We start from the raw sequence: 16,691 nt of genomic DNA, 5'->3' as shown, positions 1-16,691 counted from the left end.
ATTCGCGAGATCTCCATCATCAAGGCCTTGCAACATAGATGGGGGTGCCCTCTTTCGCCAAGCCAGCGTAAGCATCTTATCCCGATGCCGTTCGTCAGGTCGTCGGGGGATACCAAGCAAACGGGAGGAAATCCATCTTAACTATGGTGTATACATACACGCATTTGCTGAACTTTTACAATCTCCGTACCTTATCGCACAGAATTCCTGGACAGAAAAGAAAAGAACAAGATTCCGGTCCAGGGCTACTCTCAATAAAAAATCGACTAGTTCACCAACTCCGAAGAATTATGTGGTATGAGGACTCTCAAAAGAACGACTCTTGATCAATCCCCTCATTTCGCTCGATATCGTTGTTCAAGTTCAACACCGTCTGGCTATTTTCCAGATATTCAACCCTGCATTTCGTCCCCAGTTAGGTTTAACCATTCAAATTAACCACCCGCCTACGTTGGATCGGTCATGAAGCTCGGGGTAAGCTCCCTTGTTTTCGCTTTGATTCTCCTTGCAAGCCCATCTTCGGGATCCGTCCATCACCATGGCGCTTGGCTGATCTTGAGATCCTCGAGATCAACCAGGCGTTCTGAGGCCTTATCCAACCAACAGTACTGTTGACAACTACCCAAGAAGAAAGAAGCCATATTGTGGTGAGCTTTGAAATGGACAGTCGTGATGGTTACTCTCCGAAGTAAGTTTTGGGAAAAGCGTCTATGAAGATGCAGTAGTTGATAGAGATGTTGCCTATGTCTGGGCTTCTATCCAAGCGTGAGGGGCATCATGGACGACTACACCGTAGTGCTTTTACACATTCTATCCATTATGCAATTTCCTGGGGTATGTCTTGAAACTCGTTTAATTCAAGCCCATGCCCTTGTTGTCAGACTACAAATAGAGCATCTGCTATTTCCAACAAAAGCGATACCGTAAGAAAAAGACTCTCAATTTGATTGCACGCCCACCATGGTCTGAATCTTTCTCACTCTTCCTTCCACATGTATAAAAAAAGAAATTCATGAATCCCAAAATACCCAAGTCCCGAAATAACCCATCCATGCGTTTCTCGGTGGGAGCAGACAAAGGATCAATTTTTTCTCCCATCTTTTTTATCTCGAAAAAAATTCATATGTCTAAAAATGTCCCAGACAGACGTATTTCGTTCGCGAAGAAGTGGAAGAAGGATCAGGTGCACGTTGTTGTGACACAGCTTGTTGTTGCTGACATCGGTACCAGTCTGATGACGGCAGCAGTTGACTCTCCCGAATGACAATTTTCTGGCTGATATGATGAGTCTGTACCGCTGAAATCGCTGAAATCACGATCATTCATGAGTTATATGGTGGTGCAGTAGTCAACTGTGCATGTATACAGTGGTTACCATTCCTCGTCAAGGACCTCCAATGTCAGCACTACATCCATTCTGATATGCGCGTATGGTTTTTAGAGATACTCTTTTTGCATTCATTTTCTCTCATATATGTAATGTTCTGTGTTATTTGTGTGTCAGAAACAGATGATATGGACAGATCTGCCGTGTCTGGTGTCCGTACGTGTATGTAGATTTCTTTCACAGGGAGCTAGAATAGGCAATTCCCACACACAATTTAGATGTCGATGTACGTAGCTCCCCGCTCTATGCAATACCTCACATCCTCTCTTCCAAAATTTCAGACTCAGCCCGCCACTCTCTGCACCGTCAATCGTGAACAAATCGATCCGATCGACGGAGCCAGTGGGTAACCCAAAGTGGATGCGGTAATTGAACAGGCCCAATCACATTCCCCACCGACTGAGACCGACAAAGATCGGACGAACCGTCCCGTGCAGTCCGTCACCCGCCGATACACTTTCAGCCTGGCTTCCCCATATAGTGGACGGTCATTGCAGGACGCAGGGGCCTGCTGATCCACTTGCGGGCGTGGATTTTTTTCTTCTTCATTCTAAGTGCTTTTGAGGGCGCGCAGGTGATGCCAAGATGGATCACGGATCAGCCTATGCTGGAGTGAGACGAGCTGGGTCCTGATCAGCGAGGATTGTATTTAGAGTGGAGGGGCTGTCGCTACTGAGATTCATTCACGCTTTCTTCCTACCTTTTGCCTTCTCTTTTTCAGCTTTCGGGGTAGAATAGGGGGTTCTTGGTCCAGTCGGGAGCCAACCATTGTTTGATTATTATTGTTGATCGGCTTGTATTCCGAGTCTATGACATGATGTTTTTGCAATCCGCGATTTTGTTTCTGTGCGTGTGCCTGGCCGCCGTCTCGTCCGCCGCCAGGACACCGCCGAAAGTCTACCTGATCCGCCATGGTGAAAAGCCAGCCAATCCCGACGACCATGGCTTAACAATGGACGGCATCAAGCGATCGCTCTGCCTGCGAGACGTATTCGGAGCTGGCTCTGGATACAACATCGGACATATCATGGCCCCGACAGTGAAGTGGAGTGAGTTCACCGATTGAACCTTGAAGTGCCCTGGACGTCCAAGAACCGAAGAACTGATCGCGTGCCCTTTTGGAATCTGTAGACGGCGAACACCGACGCGCATATATGACTGTTCTCCCTCTCGCAAATGACCTCGGCCTCGAAATCGACACCCACTGCTCTCGCAAGGACACCAAATGTGTGGCCGACGCGATTCACGACTACGACGGCCCTGGTAACATCCTAATCGCGTGGCGACACAAGAACATTGGCGAGATTCAGGAGCACTTAGGCTCTGAAGATCCACTTGAATGGCCTGAGGATCGGTATGTGAATTTTTTTTCCCTCCTTCCTGCGTTGAAGTCGTTAGTTTCAAATTAGTGAGGGAGCTATCGGCGGCGCGATCGGCAGCCCTGATTTCTCCTTTTAGCCGACTGGTTCGGCTTCAAAGGCATCATGGCTTGATCTTGGAGACTGCGATGTTTGCGTGCTCATATTTCTGAATCGGTACTGACGAGCTTAGATTCGATCTCATTTGGACCATTCCTTATCCGTGGGATGATATTGTCCGGATCCAGAACGAGAACTGCCCTGGTCTGGATGTTCAGCCAGGGCTGGTGGCCCAATATTGAATTGGAGAGCATTGAGATGCAGCCATGATACTGAAATCCGATGGGACTTAGCATTTTGGGATTCAATTCAATGTAAATAAAAATATCATAATATCTATAAAGTTGGTGTGGGCGCTTTTGTATGACATTTCGGGGGAAAGAAAATCCCGCCGTGCCTTCCCCCGCGTGTTCCCCAGCGATTTATGCTTCCGGCTTGATGGATGATTCGTGGTTTGACCATGCCAATCATTCGTGTACGATAATGAGGATGACGAATGCTTACTGAGAATGAATTCCTCCACAGCTTCAGCTTCCGGGACTGCGGGTCGTCGACTTCGGCCAAGGCGGGGCAAGACCTTCTCGGGTTGTGGCACTTGCCGGTCTAGGCACTTGAAATGCGACGAGGCACGACCTATCTGCCGGCGATGTATAGATGCAAAGCAGGAATGTTCGGGCTACCCGGGGTACCGGGCAGATGTTCTATGGAGGCCCGTGAAAAGCCCGTCCCATTTTCGAGGAAGGACTCGGCACGCGAATACGACAAGTCGTGATACTCCTCAGAGCACAAGCCAAGATGTTCTCCAGACCTCTCATAGAGGACCATTCCACACACTTGCCTCTCCGGCGTTGGATAGCAGGACCCCGGTAATAGCAGACCCAAGAGAAGGAGAGCACTTGTTTCAAGCTCCTGTACCTGTTTTTCCACCCGCTCGGATTAGACCGTCATTGCCCTCGCGCTCAGAGAATCCACATTCGACACCTGATAGGGAATATCGGCACCTAGATCGGTTCGATCAATGGCATCTCCAGCGTCAAATGATTGAGCATTGGATCAACCATCTGAGTGACGCATTGGTGCCAATCCCAGGACCCTATAACCCTCTCAAGGGCATATTTGTGCCTATTGCATATGCCGGCGCTCGAGATTTGGCACTACACTCGTCGGCACCAGTCGCACTATTCTATCTGATCTGTGCATCATCTGCCTTCCACCTGTCAGCCAATAGCGCCGATAACCGAAAAAGTGCTGAATTTATGACCCTAGCGTTAAGCCACCATAACGAAGGCATCCGTCACCTCCAGAACAGCCTAAATCAAGATGACCCCTCTCAGCGAGAGTCTGTTCTTGCCTCACTTCTTATGTGTTTGATGTATGAACCGGCAACGGTCGAGCCGAGCTTCTGGAGGAACCATTTACGAGGGGCATCCCAATGGCTTCGGAAGATTGATGGAAAAGCTTTAATTCGCACAGAACCCGCCGCTATTCTGTACCAAATGTTCGCAGGTACTGCAATCCTCCTACGCTCTCAAATGATATCTTCCCAAGCTGCCCTGGAGGATTGCATCGGCTTTGACTCGGAGCTTTTCTCTGGACCGTATCATCTCCATCGTGTTTTTGGACTCCCCAAGCAACTCCTCGAAGCTGTCAGCCGGATTATCGAAACGGCAGCCAGCCTTCGCCAGCATCCAGATGAAGCGTATACTTTGCCCTCTGATATACTCGATAAGCAAGAGTTTGAGCTATATCTTTCTGTACCAGAGTACCCCCGAACTCTTACACCACCGATAGAAGTTGACCTGATTTACCACCATTCTTGGATTTTCTACTTCGCCTCTATCATCTACTTCAAGCGCACGCTGAGAAATACACCGGCAAACGAGGTACAGCTATTGATTGAGCAAGCTTTTGATCATATTGAGGCCCTGGAGGCCTGTACATCACGTCCGTCATCACCACTGACGTGGCCGATAGCGGTGATATTTTTTGAAGTCCAAAAGACCCAGCTGCGAAAGCGCGCAATGGATTGGATAGAATTTATCATCAAGTCATCAACGCTATCTATCTGGCAGAGGGCAAAACCCCTCTTCCCAGCTTTCTGGGATCGCCGGCAAGAAGCTGGCTGCGAGGATATGCACTGGGATGTCTTTATGGATGACCCATCTATTCAAGGGATTATGATGTTTTAATTCTCCATCTTGTATGAGGGAAATTATTTTGTATCATATTATTTTTTCCAAAAGATGCCGTTTTCCTTGTATCTAGGTGGTTACCCGTATAAGTTATCTCGGACTCGGAAATAATTGATGAAATTTATCTAGCAGAACCTCTCTCAGTGCTTTTAGGGCCTTGGTTTTTCGTGCGGCTACTCATGTTTGATAGCGCTGTGTTATCCTCGATGGAAGAGGGCGCAGAGTGGAAGAAGAAATGATTGGTTGTCGGGATAATGCTCCCCGATATGGTTAAGACCATCCTCGATCGAGTGACGCTTATCTCTTGCAAGGTTTCTGCACTATACCATTAACGATACGTCTATGCCGAGTACTGCCATAATATTCTTGATTGAGACCAGTTAGTTATTGTGGATGGAGGATAAATAGAGCCTTGTATGATTCTCTGACCAGAATCCTTTAAAATTTTCCCATGCCTCTTTGACACTCTTTGAAACAACCAAATATTAAATTTTCAAATTGTTTTACCAATTCAGTGACCCAACCGCCATGCCACATGAAAGCAACTTCCCAATTTCCGCGGAAATAGATGGTTCAACTTTGAAGCAGGTCCAGAAGAAGACAGAGCTTCACGCAGAGATGAACTCCCCAACCAAGGAAAAACCGACCGCGAAGAGTTTCCATCATCGATTCAGCGTCGAAGGGCTGGCATTGGCACCAACTCCCTTGAAAGACACCGCAAAAGCGTTCGACTTTGAAAACATTATCCCGATGTCAAATGGCCGACCTGCGCCCGAATTTCTACCATGGAAAGAATTATCGATGAATGTCACCAAATGTGACACAGGCACAATGTCCTGTATGAAAGGGGAAGATGCTTTTGATTTGGCGGAGGCGATGGATTACAGTCTTTCTGCAGGCAATCCTAAGCTGGTGAACTTCTTCACTGAGCATGTCAATTTAACTCATAGCCCGCCGTACCGGGACAGGCAAACTTGCCTCTCGATTGGAAGTACCTCAGCCATCGAAAGGGCCCTGCGAATATTTTGTGACCGGGGCGATTCTGTCTTGGTCGAGCAGTATACATACCCCGGGGTCACGACTGCCACAGATGCTCTAGGTATCAATCTGATTGGCATTAAAATGGACGACGAAGGGCTTGATCCAATTGACCTCGATGCAAAGTTAAACTCTTGGGATGCTCAGTCGGGTAAGAAGCCATTTATTCTATACATGGTGCCATGCGGACAGAATCCCACTGGAGTCACTCAGAGCCTCCGGCGGAGAAGGGCCATCTACCAGCTCGCCGAAAAGCATGATCTATATATTATAGAGGATGACCCGTATTATTTTATCCAACTTGAGATTCTTCTTGAGAATGATGCAGAGGGGACAGCTTATCAGAGGAGCCTACCAGCCTCTTACCTATCATTGGATGTCTTCGGTCGAGTTCTGCGTCTAGATTCCGCCTCTAAGATTCTAGCTCCAGGGCTGAGACTGGGATGGGTTACTGGCTGTGCACAGGTCATCGAGAAATTTACCGAGCAGGCTGACATGAGCACGTTGGCTCCGTCCGGCCCATCACAAATTCTGGTTCACAAGCTTCTCTGTGAGAAATGGGCTCATTTTGGATTTGCAAAGTACTTGAAAGATCTTTCTCTGCAATATCAACAACGGAGAGATATAATGACTGCTGCATGTGTTGAGCATCTTCCATCAAGTCTCTGCAAATGGTCTATTCCATCCTCTGGAATGTTCCTGTGGATCAAAATTCTTTCGACGCATGTTCTCCCTCAATCCTTTGCAGATATCGAGGAAAGAGTAAGCGAGGAATTAGAAGAGAAAGGAGTTTTAATCGGAAGGGGAAGCTGGTTCTGGGCCGGTTCTGGGAGTACAGAGGAACTCTGCTTTCGATTGACTTTCGCGGCAGCCCCTCCAAGAAGGTTTGAGGAGGGGATTCGTACGTTTGCTCAAGTTCTCAGAAAAATCTTTGCAGTGAGTGAATAGAAGATTGCTGTGAATACAATCTCTAAGCTTATTGGATATGAAACTTCCCTCGTCGAATGTATTGGCTATCCTAGTAGCTTCAAGCAGGGGACATGCATGGACCTAAGACGAAGTGAATTTCCAGTCAAAGAGCGTGTTGAAAGGACCGGCATTTAGTTTTTCAGGAGATCAGTGGGCTTCTTGCCATATATGAGCATACTTTGTCGCATCTCATAATGAAAATTGCCGAATTGAAGTATCAGCCCCATGACCCTAAATAGCAGTTGGCTATCCCCTATAATCCGAGCCAAGGAGACCGAACAGATCGTCTGGAAAGAAAGCACCCCTGGACGTCACCCAATTTCGGACTTCAGCCATAGATACAGCCAAAAATGTCCCTACATTTAAAAATCCAAGCCGGTATCTTGCCAAATGAAATGCTGCATAGTGCTCAAGTCCAATATCACGGAGCCGGATACCCACTTCGGTGCGCCAGATGAGCGAAGGAGATTTTGTCTCTCAACGGACGGTCAATCGCAATACTGAGCTCCGAAATACTAATAAACCTAAGGATATTTCAAATCAATGAGCTTCGCACCCTCGGACCGTTTATGCAGATGGAAAATTTGATTCGACAACACGGCATGCAACAACTGGTGCTTGTACCTTGAATATTCGATCTATTAAGGGATTCACGAATCGACCCTGACAAGATACTTCCATGGGGCTGTACCCAGATAGAATCTTTTTGAAACACGGTCAATTATCGGAGATGGCTTTACTCGGTTCGGGGTCTTCCATGTCGATCCCGACGTAACTTACTGCTCGCTTGGCAATACACTATTGCCGATCTTCAATGGACCGCCGGTTTTCCGATCCCGAAAACGATTGCAACGGTGGACGGATGGTGAGGCAATTCTCTCTGAGAAACTCCATTGAGACTTCTGCTCGGTGGCTTAATCTCCGATTGATCAGCCCGATCGCTGCGGATCATCATGGGTTGATCCAATGAAATAAGTTGTGCAGTCTCGATTCCGTATAATTCAACCCCTATAGAGTATTGAACTTTAGACAGAATAGACTTAAAAGTACTAAATAGGAATCCCGCTTGAATATCCTAACCATCATTCACATTGACTATTCGTAATGGTGTGCCTTGATATTCTGACAATTGCCCTGTTGGCACCGGTAGTCGCATCGTCCGCTCTGCGTCCATCTCGCCGCCAGACTAGTCTGAGTGCATTCATACAATCAGAGTCTTCTGTTGCGCTTCAGGGAGTGCTAAACAACATTGGAGCCAAGGGAGCTGATGCGTCTGGGGCCTCTTCTGGTATTGTGGTGGCATCTCCGTCCAAGTCAAATCCAGACTGTGAGTTATCATCGTGGAGTCCGAGTTCCTAGCTGATGCGGATTAGATTTCTACACGTGGACACGCGATGCAGCATTGACTTTCACAATGGTCATCGAGCAGTTCATCGCCGGAGATAGTTCTCTGGAATCCTCGATCCAGGAATACATTACCGCACAGGCTAAATTACAAGCCGTGTCAAACCCATCCGGCGATCTGTCAGATGGTTCAGGGTTGGGAGAGCCCAAGTTCAATGTGGACATGACTGAGTTCACTGATGCTTGGGGTCGTCCTCAGCGTGATGGACCGGCCCTGCGAGCATCGGCTCTCATCGCATATGGTAACAACTTGATTGCAAATGGGAAACAGTCTGTTGTCAAGTCAAACATATTGCCTGTTGTCCAGAACGACTTGAACTATGTGGCCCAGTACTGGAACCAGACTGGATATGATCTCTGGGAGGAAGTTCAAGGATCGTCATTCTTCACGATTGCTGCACAGCATCGTGCTTTGGTCGAGGGCAGCGCCTTCGCGAACTCCCTAGGAGAATCATGTACTGGTTGTGATTCTCAAGCTTCTGAGGTCCTTTGTTTTCTTCAAGATTTCTGGAACGGCACCGCTGTGGTTTCCAATCTGGCTAATAACGGCCGCTCGGGGCTGGATGCCAACTCCTTGATCAGCTCAATCCACACATTTGACCCCAACGCGGCCTGCGATGACATAACTTTCCAACCGTGTTCTTCCCGAGCACTATCGAACCACAAACTAGTGGTAGATTCCTTCCGCTCCATTTACAATATCAACAATGGCAAGAAGGCTGGAACTGCCGCTGCCGTGGGCCGCTATCCAGAAGACACATACCAAGGCGGCAATGCCTGGTACGATAAGATGCCTCGTCCCCAAGAGCACATGGCAATACCGATACTAACTTTGATCAAGGTATTTGGCAACTCTTGCAGCAGCTGAGCAGCTGTATGATGCACTCTACCAGTGGAACAAGCAGGGCTCACTCTCTATCTCTCAAACAAGTCTACCCTTTTTCCAAGATCTTGTCTCTTCCGCTACAGTTGGAAATTATTCTACCTCATCATCTACATATAGATCAATCGCCAGTGCAGTCAAGGAATATGCTGATGGATTTGTTTCCATCGTGCAGCAATATACCCCGAGTAACGGATCCCTTGCAGAACAGTTCACTCGCGATGACGGAACGCCAACCTCTGCAGCCGATCTTACCTGGTCTTATGCCGCATTCATGACAGCAGCTTCTCGGCGGAACGGCACTGTGCCAAACAGTTGGGACGCGACTAGTGCCAATAAAGTTGCCACTCAGTGCCAAGGAGGGTCTGCTACCGGCAGTTATACTACCCCGACCACCAGTGCATGGTAGATTATACGAACGGATCCGTACAGGATAGTATGAGATATTTTGCAAAGAAATATGACATGTGGGCAGAATAAAAAAATTGATAGTGAGATTTTATAGGGAAAATACAACTCCATTCCATCACTACTTTCAATTCGTATGTTGTACAGTATATTCCGCGTGATTTTCATTCGGAGGGCATTTTACCACAGGAAATCATTGCAGAACATTCTACATTTTGCTTGGTATTTTTTTTCCATAGTATTACACGAGATTGGAATGATATGGCAAGTTGATTTCAGAGACAGATGGTCTATTTGTCATATGCTGAGAGCATATAACTAAGGAAATTAGATATACGTATATTTGCACTATCCACATTCGACGCCCCGATGCCCTAGACATAGACAAGAATAGGAGCACATGCGAGAATTCTCCGCTAGCTCAAAAAGAACCCAAAAAAAAAAATATTTTCACATGAGATCACTTTTTGGGGTATCATGTTTTTGACCTCGATCTAGTAGTATCGCTGTTTGGGTGATTCCGCCCATACTGCACTAGAACACGTCAAAGAAATTTCAGAAAAGCGTCTTTTTAAAGGAAAGTAGTTATCACGCACAGTCAAAGTGTCTGCTAGTCGATGATATTCGTATTCGCGGGCCTGTTTCCCGACGTCTCGTCGGAAGTCCTCAATAATTGTGTCAAACTTGATTCGTTCAGACGGAATGACCTGCTTCGAAGATATCTCCGCAAACAGAGATAGTATCTGCTTGCATTTCCGTACAGCTCGCATCTCATATTCATGCCTTAGAAGCGCACGTGTCGCGAGGTTATTGTTGGGATCAATTTTAGCTCTTGTGATTGCGAAGTCCGTGCCATCTAGTAGACATTCAAGTAAGAGCGCTGCACTTTTCCAGTTCTCAACTAGGTCGAACTGACATTCTGGGAGGAGCTGGGCGAGAATTGCTTCACTTTCTGCTGAAGCAAGATCCGCGGCGTCGTGAGCAATCGTATATACCATACCCGTACGGAGATCGGCGCCATGGTCTTTCAGCCATATGACTAAATCAAGGCGCCCGGTGTAAACGGCGATCTGAAGTGGTGAGCCATGATATTTGCATTGATGATTAATATCGGCAGCATTGCCCCAATACTTGTGCAAGAAATCAAGGAATTCAACCCCATGAGGATTGAAACACGCTGCACTCCACATTCGCTTCGTTGGGATGAACTGGTAGGCTGTAGAGCCCCCAGAGAGCCTTTGCATATCAAGGCACTGTGTTCCTTCTTGAATATGGTTTGCCAAATCTGGAGAAGCAGTTGAACAGAGATTGAATCCATCTTCGTCAGTTAGCGCAAACCCAAGCTCTCCTCGCAACCTGTCACGACCCAGGAGGCGTTCAGACAGGTCAAAGAGAATGCGAAATATGGCGAGCTGATGACCTCTTGTTGAAAGACCGATAGTGGTAGGAAAATTGGCTGTGACATTTGCACCGCTAAAAATGTAGTCTATTGGGGAAAAACCAGGGGTTTCATGGATGGATTTCAAAATATACCTGGTCATCTGAGGAGCTTCTGCACATACGGCGAGACTAAGGAAAGTCCAACCATCTTTGACGCATCCTAAGGGTGTGAGAGATGGAATGCGATCACATAACCATCGGAAGCAACAGGGGCAATCGTCAACGATGATTTGAGTCAACAGCTCATCCTCGTTGGCCATAGTGGATTCGATACGGGCATACATTGCATTGACCTCCATTTCGAATTCAAATTCTGGGTCGTCTTCCTCTTCTTCATCTTCATCATACTCGTCTTCTTCTTGCTGATCCATTTCTTCATCGCCTTCTTCGCCTTCATCACCTTCATCACCTTCATCGCCTTCCGCGTCCATATCTGCTGCGTTGGCTTCCTCCGAAAGGGCTCTAGTTGCTCCATCACGACCAGGGTAAAACACATTATTTTTTAAATCTTGTAATTGTTCATCAAGATAGGTGTTTTTGAGATCTACATAGGCATTGACACGTTCCCTTGTAAGTTGGTCTGTCCGGCTTAGACTCCTGAGAGTGCATAGTCTCTTATGGGTGAGGCCTACCCATCCGGGCAAAAGATGTTCGAAAACGTCCCATAAGATTTCGATCGGCAGCGTATTCAACAAATTCGTTGTTGTGTCTGGTGAGGCTATCGTATTGTTCATTGCGGTATGTTTTTATGGACAGCGACTTTTGTCGCACTGGCCAGAGCACGGTCTAAACGGCTTTATTAGCGTACGCGAAAATCGAGAACAGAAAAAAAATTTTACAAGGAAGGATTTTCAGCAGTTGATGCCTGGTGTTCTTATATCTCTTTTTCAATGGGGACATATCAATTCTAAATTTGGCTCCCTGGCCGCACGCGCGCGGATGGAAGGTGGACAAAGCGGTTGGTCGGGAGATGGGGCTGTGGGGAGAATGGGGGTTGGAGCCAACAATCAGGCAGTGGATGAGAACAAAGCAGTTTCATCGAGTGCCCAGAACTCCGAAAATAAGATACGAAACCAAGACAGCGGCTCACGAAACTATAATAAGGCTATCCTATATATAATAAGGCTACCCTCGCGTTGCAAGGGAAATAAAGAGAAAGGTATCTGCCAGTAAGCTCCATGCATTTGAAGCCTAGGCACAGTGCACGGCCGCTCATCATAGTATTTGTTTGCCGCCCGCTCTAAATATACGTGTTCGGTTTTCTTTTTGAGTTAGTATGATAGGGTCTTGGAAGCTTTCGAATATGATCTGAACACCATAATCACTGAGTTTATGACCGAAAAACTAGTCATTCAAAAACCAGATGAAAAGAACAAGATCCAATGAAAGCCAACTTTCCAGCGCTTGAGCCTCTCTGACTGGTTACATAATCAAAGCCACTTCAAGTAGTTAAGCTAGTTAAATATTCAACTAGTGAACCAAAGCAATCGGAGGCAAGTCCGGCAAGCAGACTGCATGAGAAGGATCAACGTACTAACAACCAAACTACCACACACTGCATTATAGGACGGCCTCCAAAGCCAAAGGAGATGCTGTATAAGAAAAGTCATGTGTAGAAGTCATACTTCCCTCTATCTGGAAGTTGAAGCTATATCGGTAACGACAGTATGCTAGGAAAATGCTATCCTATTAAGTTGAGTTTATCGTAGGCTGTTTCCCCATTACAGTGGGAAGTTTAGCAGTAGCCTTAAGTCCACAGCTTCACCTTCCCCTAATGAAGCACTCTATTTTAATCAAATCTTCTTTGAAGCATACTCGTTGATATTTAATCCCGATAGACTAATGAATAACGAGTCTTCTTACTATCACTCATGTTAGTTGATACTGAATAAGGTAGTGAACTCGAACGGTTGAGTCTCAAGCCTATTGCCTTCAAAAGCACCGGGGCCGCAGCTTGCCGTGCCGATTCCATCATGCGCAAGATCGATATTGAGCTCCGTTTCGCCATGCAGCTCTGACAGCTCATGAGGGTGCATTGCACGGTCAAGCTCGGCTGTGGCATATTTTCGGAGTGAGAAATTGAATGGTCTATCAACCCTGGTCTTGATCTCGGGAAGAGGCGCTAGTGCTCCAGCGGAGGCAGCATATGAAACGCTTGGAGGAGACGAATGGAATTTTACCCATCGCGTGTCAGTACGGTTGCCGTTTTCTTGTGGCCACTCGTACAATGTTTGGAGACCGTCGTCAAGAGACGCAGTATAGGTGCCAAATCGAGCGGCGGCCTTCTTGTCACGATAGGACTCCCCGGGGCCTCTGCCAAACCAGGTAGCCGCATCATACCGCTGTGGCAGACGGAGAGTCAAGCCAAGTCTGGGGATATACTTCGGGTATGTACCAGTGAAGTCTCCTTTTATATGGAGAGCCACAGAAGATGCGGTTACTGTATAATCAATGGTTGCGTCCAGCGCCCACTCTAGAACCGTGGGTGCAACTCGAACTTTGGCCCTGATGCAAACGCTTCCGTCTGGTCTTATGCTCCAGGTTGCTGACTGCATCAACATGCGGGTGCTCTGCACACGAAAGCGATCCCATTCGACATGAGGGCCCTGCATGCCTAGGTCATTCTGTGTCAAAGCACGATATATACCCAGCTGAGGTCCGCTGTGAAATATCTTGCCTTTATCAGTAGACCAAGACAGATCACCCCTGATGAGATCGTACGTGAAGTGGGATCCAAAAGAATCGGAAGAGATATAAAGTCTACCCTGCCTCTCAAGTACGGAGAGACTTGCGGTTGTCGAGTGTGGTGGGAGGGAGATTCCAGGCTTTGGTTCCTCGAATAAAGGGACCTGCGCCCAAGCAACCTCATGACCTTCGGGTGCCCAGGCTGTTGCCTCCTTAAGACAAAAGTTGATAGTCAACCAGGTGGGCTCAGAGGTAAAACTTGCGCCTTCTGGGAAATCTAGGACGTGGGACTCTCCTGCCTGGATCAGGGGTAACTTCCAAGGTACCGACTGTGAGTTTCCCGACTCTTTAGCAATATACCATGAGGCTGACAAGTGGTCGAGGGTCTTGAAATCATAGTTGTTTACAACCTTAAGCCGACCGTCAACCAATGAAACGGTAACTGGTTCGATGGCCTTTTTATATTCTATTAGTCCAGGTGTGGGAGTGTGATCGGAGAATACCATCCCATCCAGAATGAAGTCAGCATCATTTGGTTGGTCTCCAAAATCCCCACCATAGGCATAATATGATGTGTCGCCGTCGCGCTTGAGAAGGCCGTGATTACACCATTCCCAAATGAAGCCGCCTTGAAGAAGTTTCTGAGTTCGATACAGCTCGATGTACTCCTGTAGTCCACCTGGGCCATTTCCCACTATGATATATTAGAAAGGAACTCCAAAGCTCAATCGGCTAGTGATAACTTACTTGCATGGCCGTACTCGCACTGGATGAGAGGCTTATCAGTCTTTTCGCTGATGTGCTTTTTAAGCCCATCAATACTCCAGTACATGGTAGAGTACAGGTCCGCAGTGATTGCATCTCTATCACCCTCGTAGTGAACGAGACGGGTCGGATCTGCCTCTTTGATCCATTTATACATGCTAGCATGGTTTTGACCATAGAATGCCTCATTTCCCAGAGACCAGAAAATGATACAAGAAAAATTCTTGAATCGTTGAACAAGCTCCACGGCTCGATCCATATAAGCATCCTTCCATTTTGGGTTATCGGAAGTCCATTTTTTAGCCATCTTGTATGATGTCTCCTGGATCTCGTATTCGCTCATCAGGTGCTGGTTCTGGATGTTAGACCGCTCTACAGGGTCAAACCCATGCGTCTCAAGGTCTGCCTCGGCTATGACATAGAGGCCCAGTTCGTCACAGACCTCGTAAAGCCTGGGATCGTTCGGTTGGTGCGCACATCGCAAAGCATTGATATTATACTTCTTCATCAAAACGAGGTCCGCACGCATGCTCTCATACGGAACGGCGCGACCGTAGAGATGATGGTGTTCATGGCGATTCATACCATACAATATGATTGGCTTGCCATTCACCAAAAAGTTAGAATCCTTTTGTTCAATGCGTCGGAAGCCAATGCGCTGTGGAATTGTGCGCCCATGGAAAGAGATGAGTAAAGTATATAGAACTGGGGCCTCAGCTGACCACAGTTTCAAGTCGGTGCCAGATATTTCAATAGTACTAGATTCATTGCTCTGAAACTCCAGATCGCTGAGAAGCGTACCATCGGGAGCATAAAGCTTCGCCTGGACAGGCCCATGCCCACCCTGGATTTGAACGCTGGAGACAAGTTGACCTGAGGATAAATCATCACTCAGTGTTGGAACAACCGTGAAGTCGGTGATTGAGTTCTGAGGAAAGGCAAGCAAGCCAACGTCTCGAAAGATGCCACTCAAAAGCCACTGGTCCTGACGCTCAATATAAGACCCATCACAGAACTCGTACACTCGCACAGAGAGGGTATTGATGGATCCAGCCGGCTTCAAATGTGAAGTTATATCAAATTCACTAGGATTTCGTGAGCCTTGAGAATAGCCAATCTCTTGTCCATTGATCCACAGATGAAAGGAGCTATCGACACCCTCAAACCGGAGGCGTATCTGATGTCCCTCCCACGCGACGGGAGTCACAAATTGCCTCCAGTAAGATCCGGTTTCATTCAGTATTGGTACCTCAGGAGGATTGACGTGGAATGGATAGTTAACATTTGTATAGGCCGGATGTGAGTAACCTTGAAGTTGCCACATTCCTGGCACTTTGATGTCATCCCATGTTAATGGGTTGGCGGATGCCCATTCGGGTGCCTCAAAGGGGGAGGCATCATGGCGGAATTTCCAAGTGCCGTTGAGCGATATATACTCGCTCAAGTCACGGTTCAAAGTGAGAGCCTCCTTCTCGCTACTGTAAGTGTAGAAATGTGCCCGTGGGGGAAGTGTTCCCCGATGGATGACCTCAAGGTTGTTCCAATCTGGGCGAGCTTGAGGGAAAGACATGATCGGAGGGATAGCTGAAGAAGGGGGAAAGAAAAAAAAATGATAATCACAAGGATCCCTTCATATATTTTCAGCTCTCTTTTCTTCAAGGTAAAAAAATGTGAGATGCAATAGAATAGTGCCAAAGGTTGAAACAGGCTGGTGCTCTACTCGTGTCTTGGTCGCTTCTGAAGCTCGGCCACATTCCGCTAGTCATGCAAGAGCATCCTGAACACGTAGCAAAATTGAGAGAAAAAAACGAGCAGGGAACTTGATCCAATAGTGGCTCAAATATGAAGCCCGTTTCATTTAGTGGGGCAAAAAGGATACTGGTTACGAGATGCCCCGGGTTTGCCAATTCCATACAGCCGCGCCCCTCAAGCCCCGCGCGAGCACCGGGCCCAAGCCGGCCCAAATCCCTCATCAGATATCCACTCCCGGAAAGTCGGCAAATATCCCGGTCGGTGAATTTTACCGGGACGCTATGCTGGTTTAGCTGTATGTATATCTGGAAAGGAGGGTTTCGTTGCTGTTCTAAGCAGTCCGACAATTC

At 47.3% G+C, this 16,691-nt stretch overlaps 6 protein-coding genes across 6 annotated transcripts; 4 read left to right on the top strand and 2 right to left on the bottom strand.

Moving 5' to 3' along the window:
* Positions 1-2,201: 2,201 nt before the first annotated feature.
* On the top strand, positions 2,202-3,047 carry N7462_007311 (putative phosphoglycerate mutase family protein; the record flags this gene model as incomplete). Its single annotated transcript, XM_057079029.1, has 3 exons — positions 2,202-2,436; positions 2,519-2,741; positions 2,939-3,047. 3 exons carry the CDS (start codon positions 2,202-2,204, stop codon positions 3,045-3,047), a joined length of 567 nt encoding a protein of 188 aa, XP_056931699.1.
* Positions 3,048-3,842: 795 nt separating this feature from the next.
* On the top strand, positions 3,843-4,994 carry N7462_007310 (fungal specific transcription factor domain-containing protein; the record flags this gene model as incomplete). The annotated part of the gene is made up of 1 exon (XM_057079028.1): positions 3,843-4,994. The coding sequence occupies one exon, from the start codon at positions 3,843-3,845 to the stop codon at positions 4,992-4,994; it is 1,152 nt and encodes a 383-aa protein (XP_056931698.1).
* A 531-nt stretch (positions 4,995-5,525) lies between these two features.
* On the top strand, positions 5,526-6,983 carry N7462_007309 (aminotransferase-like domain-containing protein; the record flags this gene model as incomplete). The annotated part of the gene is made up of 1 exon (XM_057079027.1): positions 5,526-6,983. The coding sequence occupies one exon, from the start codon at positions 5,526-5,528 to the stop codon at positions 6,981-6,983; it is 1,458 nt and encodes a 485-aa protein (XP_056931697.1).
* A 1,125-nt stretch (positions 6,984-8,108) lies between these two features.
* Positions 8,109-9,700, top strand: N7462_007308 (glycoside hydrolase family 15 protein; the record flags this gene model as incomplete). Its single annotated transcript, XM_057079026.1, has 3 exons — positions 8,109-8,331; positions 8,378-9,188; positions 9,250-9,700. 3 exons carry the CDS (start codon positions 8,109-8,111, stop codon positions 9,698-9,700), a joined length of 1,485 nt encoding a protein of 494 aa, XP_056931696.1.
* A 493-nt stretch (positions 9,701-10,193) lies between these two features.
* N7462_007307 (uncharacterized protein) lies at positions 10,194-11,873 on the bottom strand (the record flags this gene model as incomplete). The annotated part of the gene is made up of 1 exon (XM_057079025.1): positions 10,194-11,873. One exon carries the CDS (start codon positions 11,871-11,873, stop codon positions 10,194-10,196), a length of 1,680 nt encoding a protein of 559 aa, XP_056931695.1.
* Positions 11,874-13,013: 1,140 nt separating this feature from the next.
* On the bottom strand, positions 13,014-16,159 carry N7462_007306 (putative beta-galactosidase; the record flags this gene model as incomplete). Its single annotated transcript, XM_057079024.1, has 2 exons — positions 13,014-14,518; positions 14,572-16,159. The coding sequence occupies 2 exons, from the start codon at positions 16,157-16,159 to the stop codon at positions 13,014-13,016; spliced, it is 3,093 nt and encodes a 1,030-aa protein (XP_056931694.1).
* Between the last annotated feature and the right edge of the window lie 532 nt (positions 16,160-16,691).

The sequence above is a fragment of the Penicillium macrosclerotiorum genome, assembly GCF_028827735.1.
Source record: "Penicillium macrosclerotiorum strain IBT 26536 chromosome Unknown utg000007l_segment0_segment0, whole genome shotgun sequence".
Classification (NCBI taxonomy): domain Eukaryota; kingdom Fungi; phylum Ascomycota; class Eurotiomycetes; order Eurotiales; family Aspergillaceae; genus Penicillium; species Penicillium macrosclerotiorum.
This window is presented reverse-complemented; position numbering and strand designations above follow the sequence as displayed.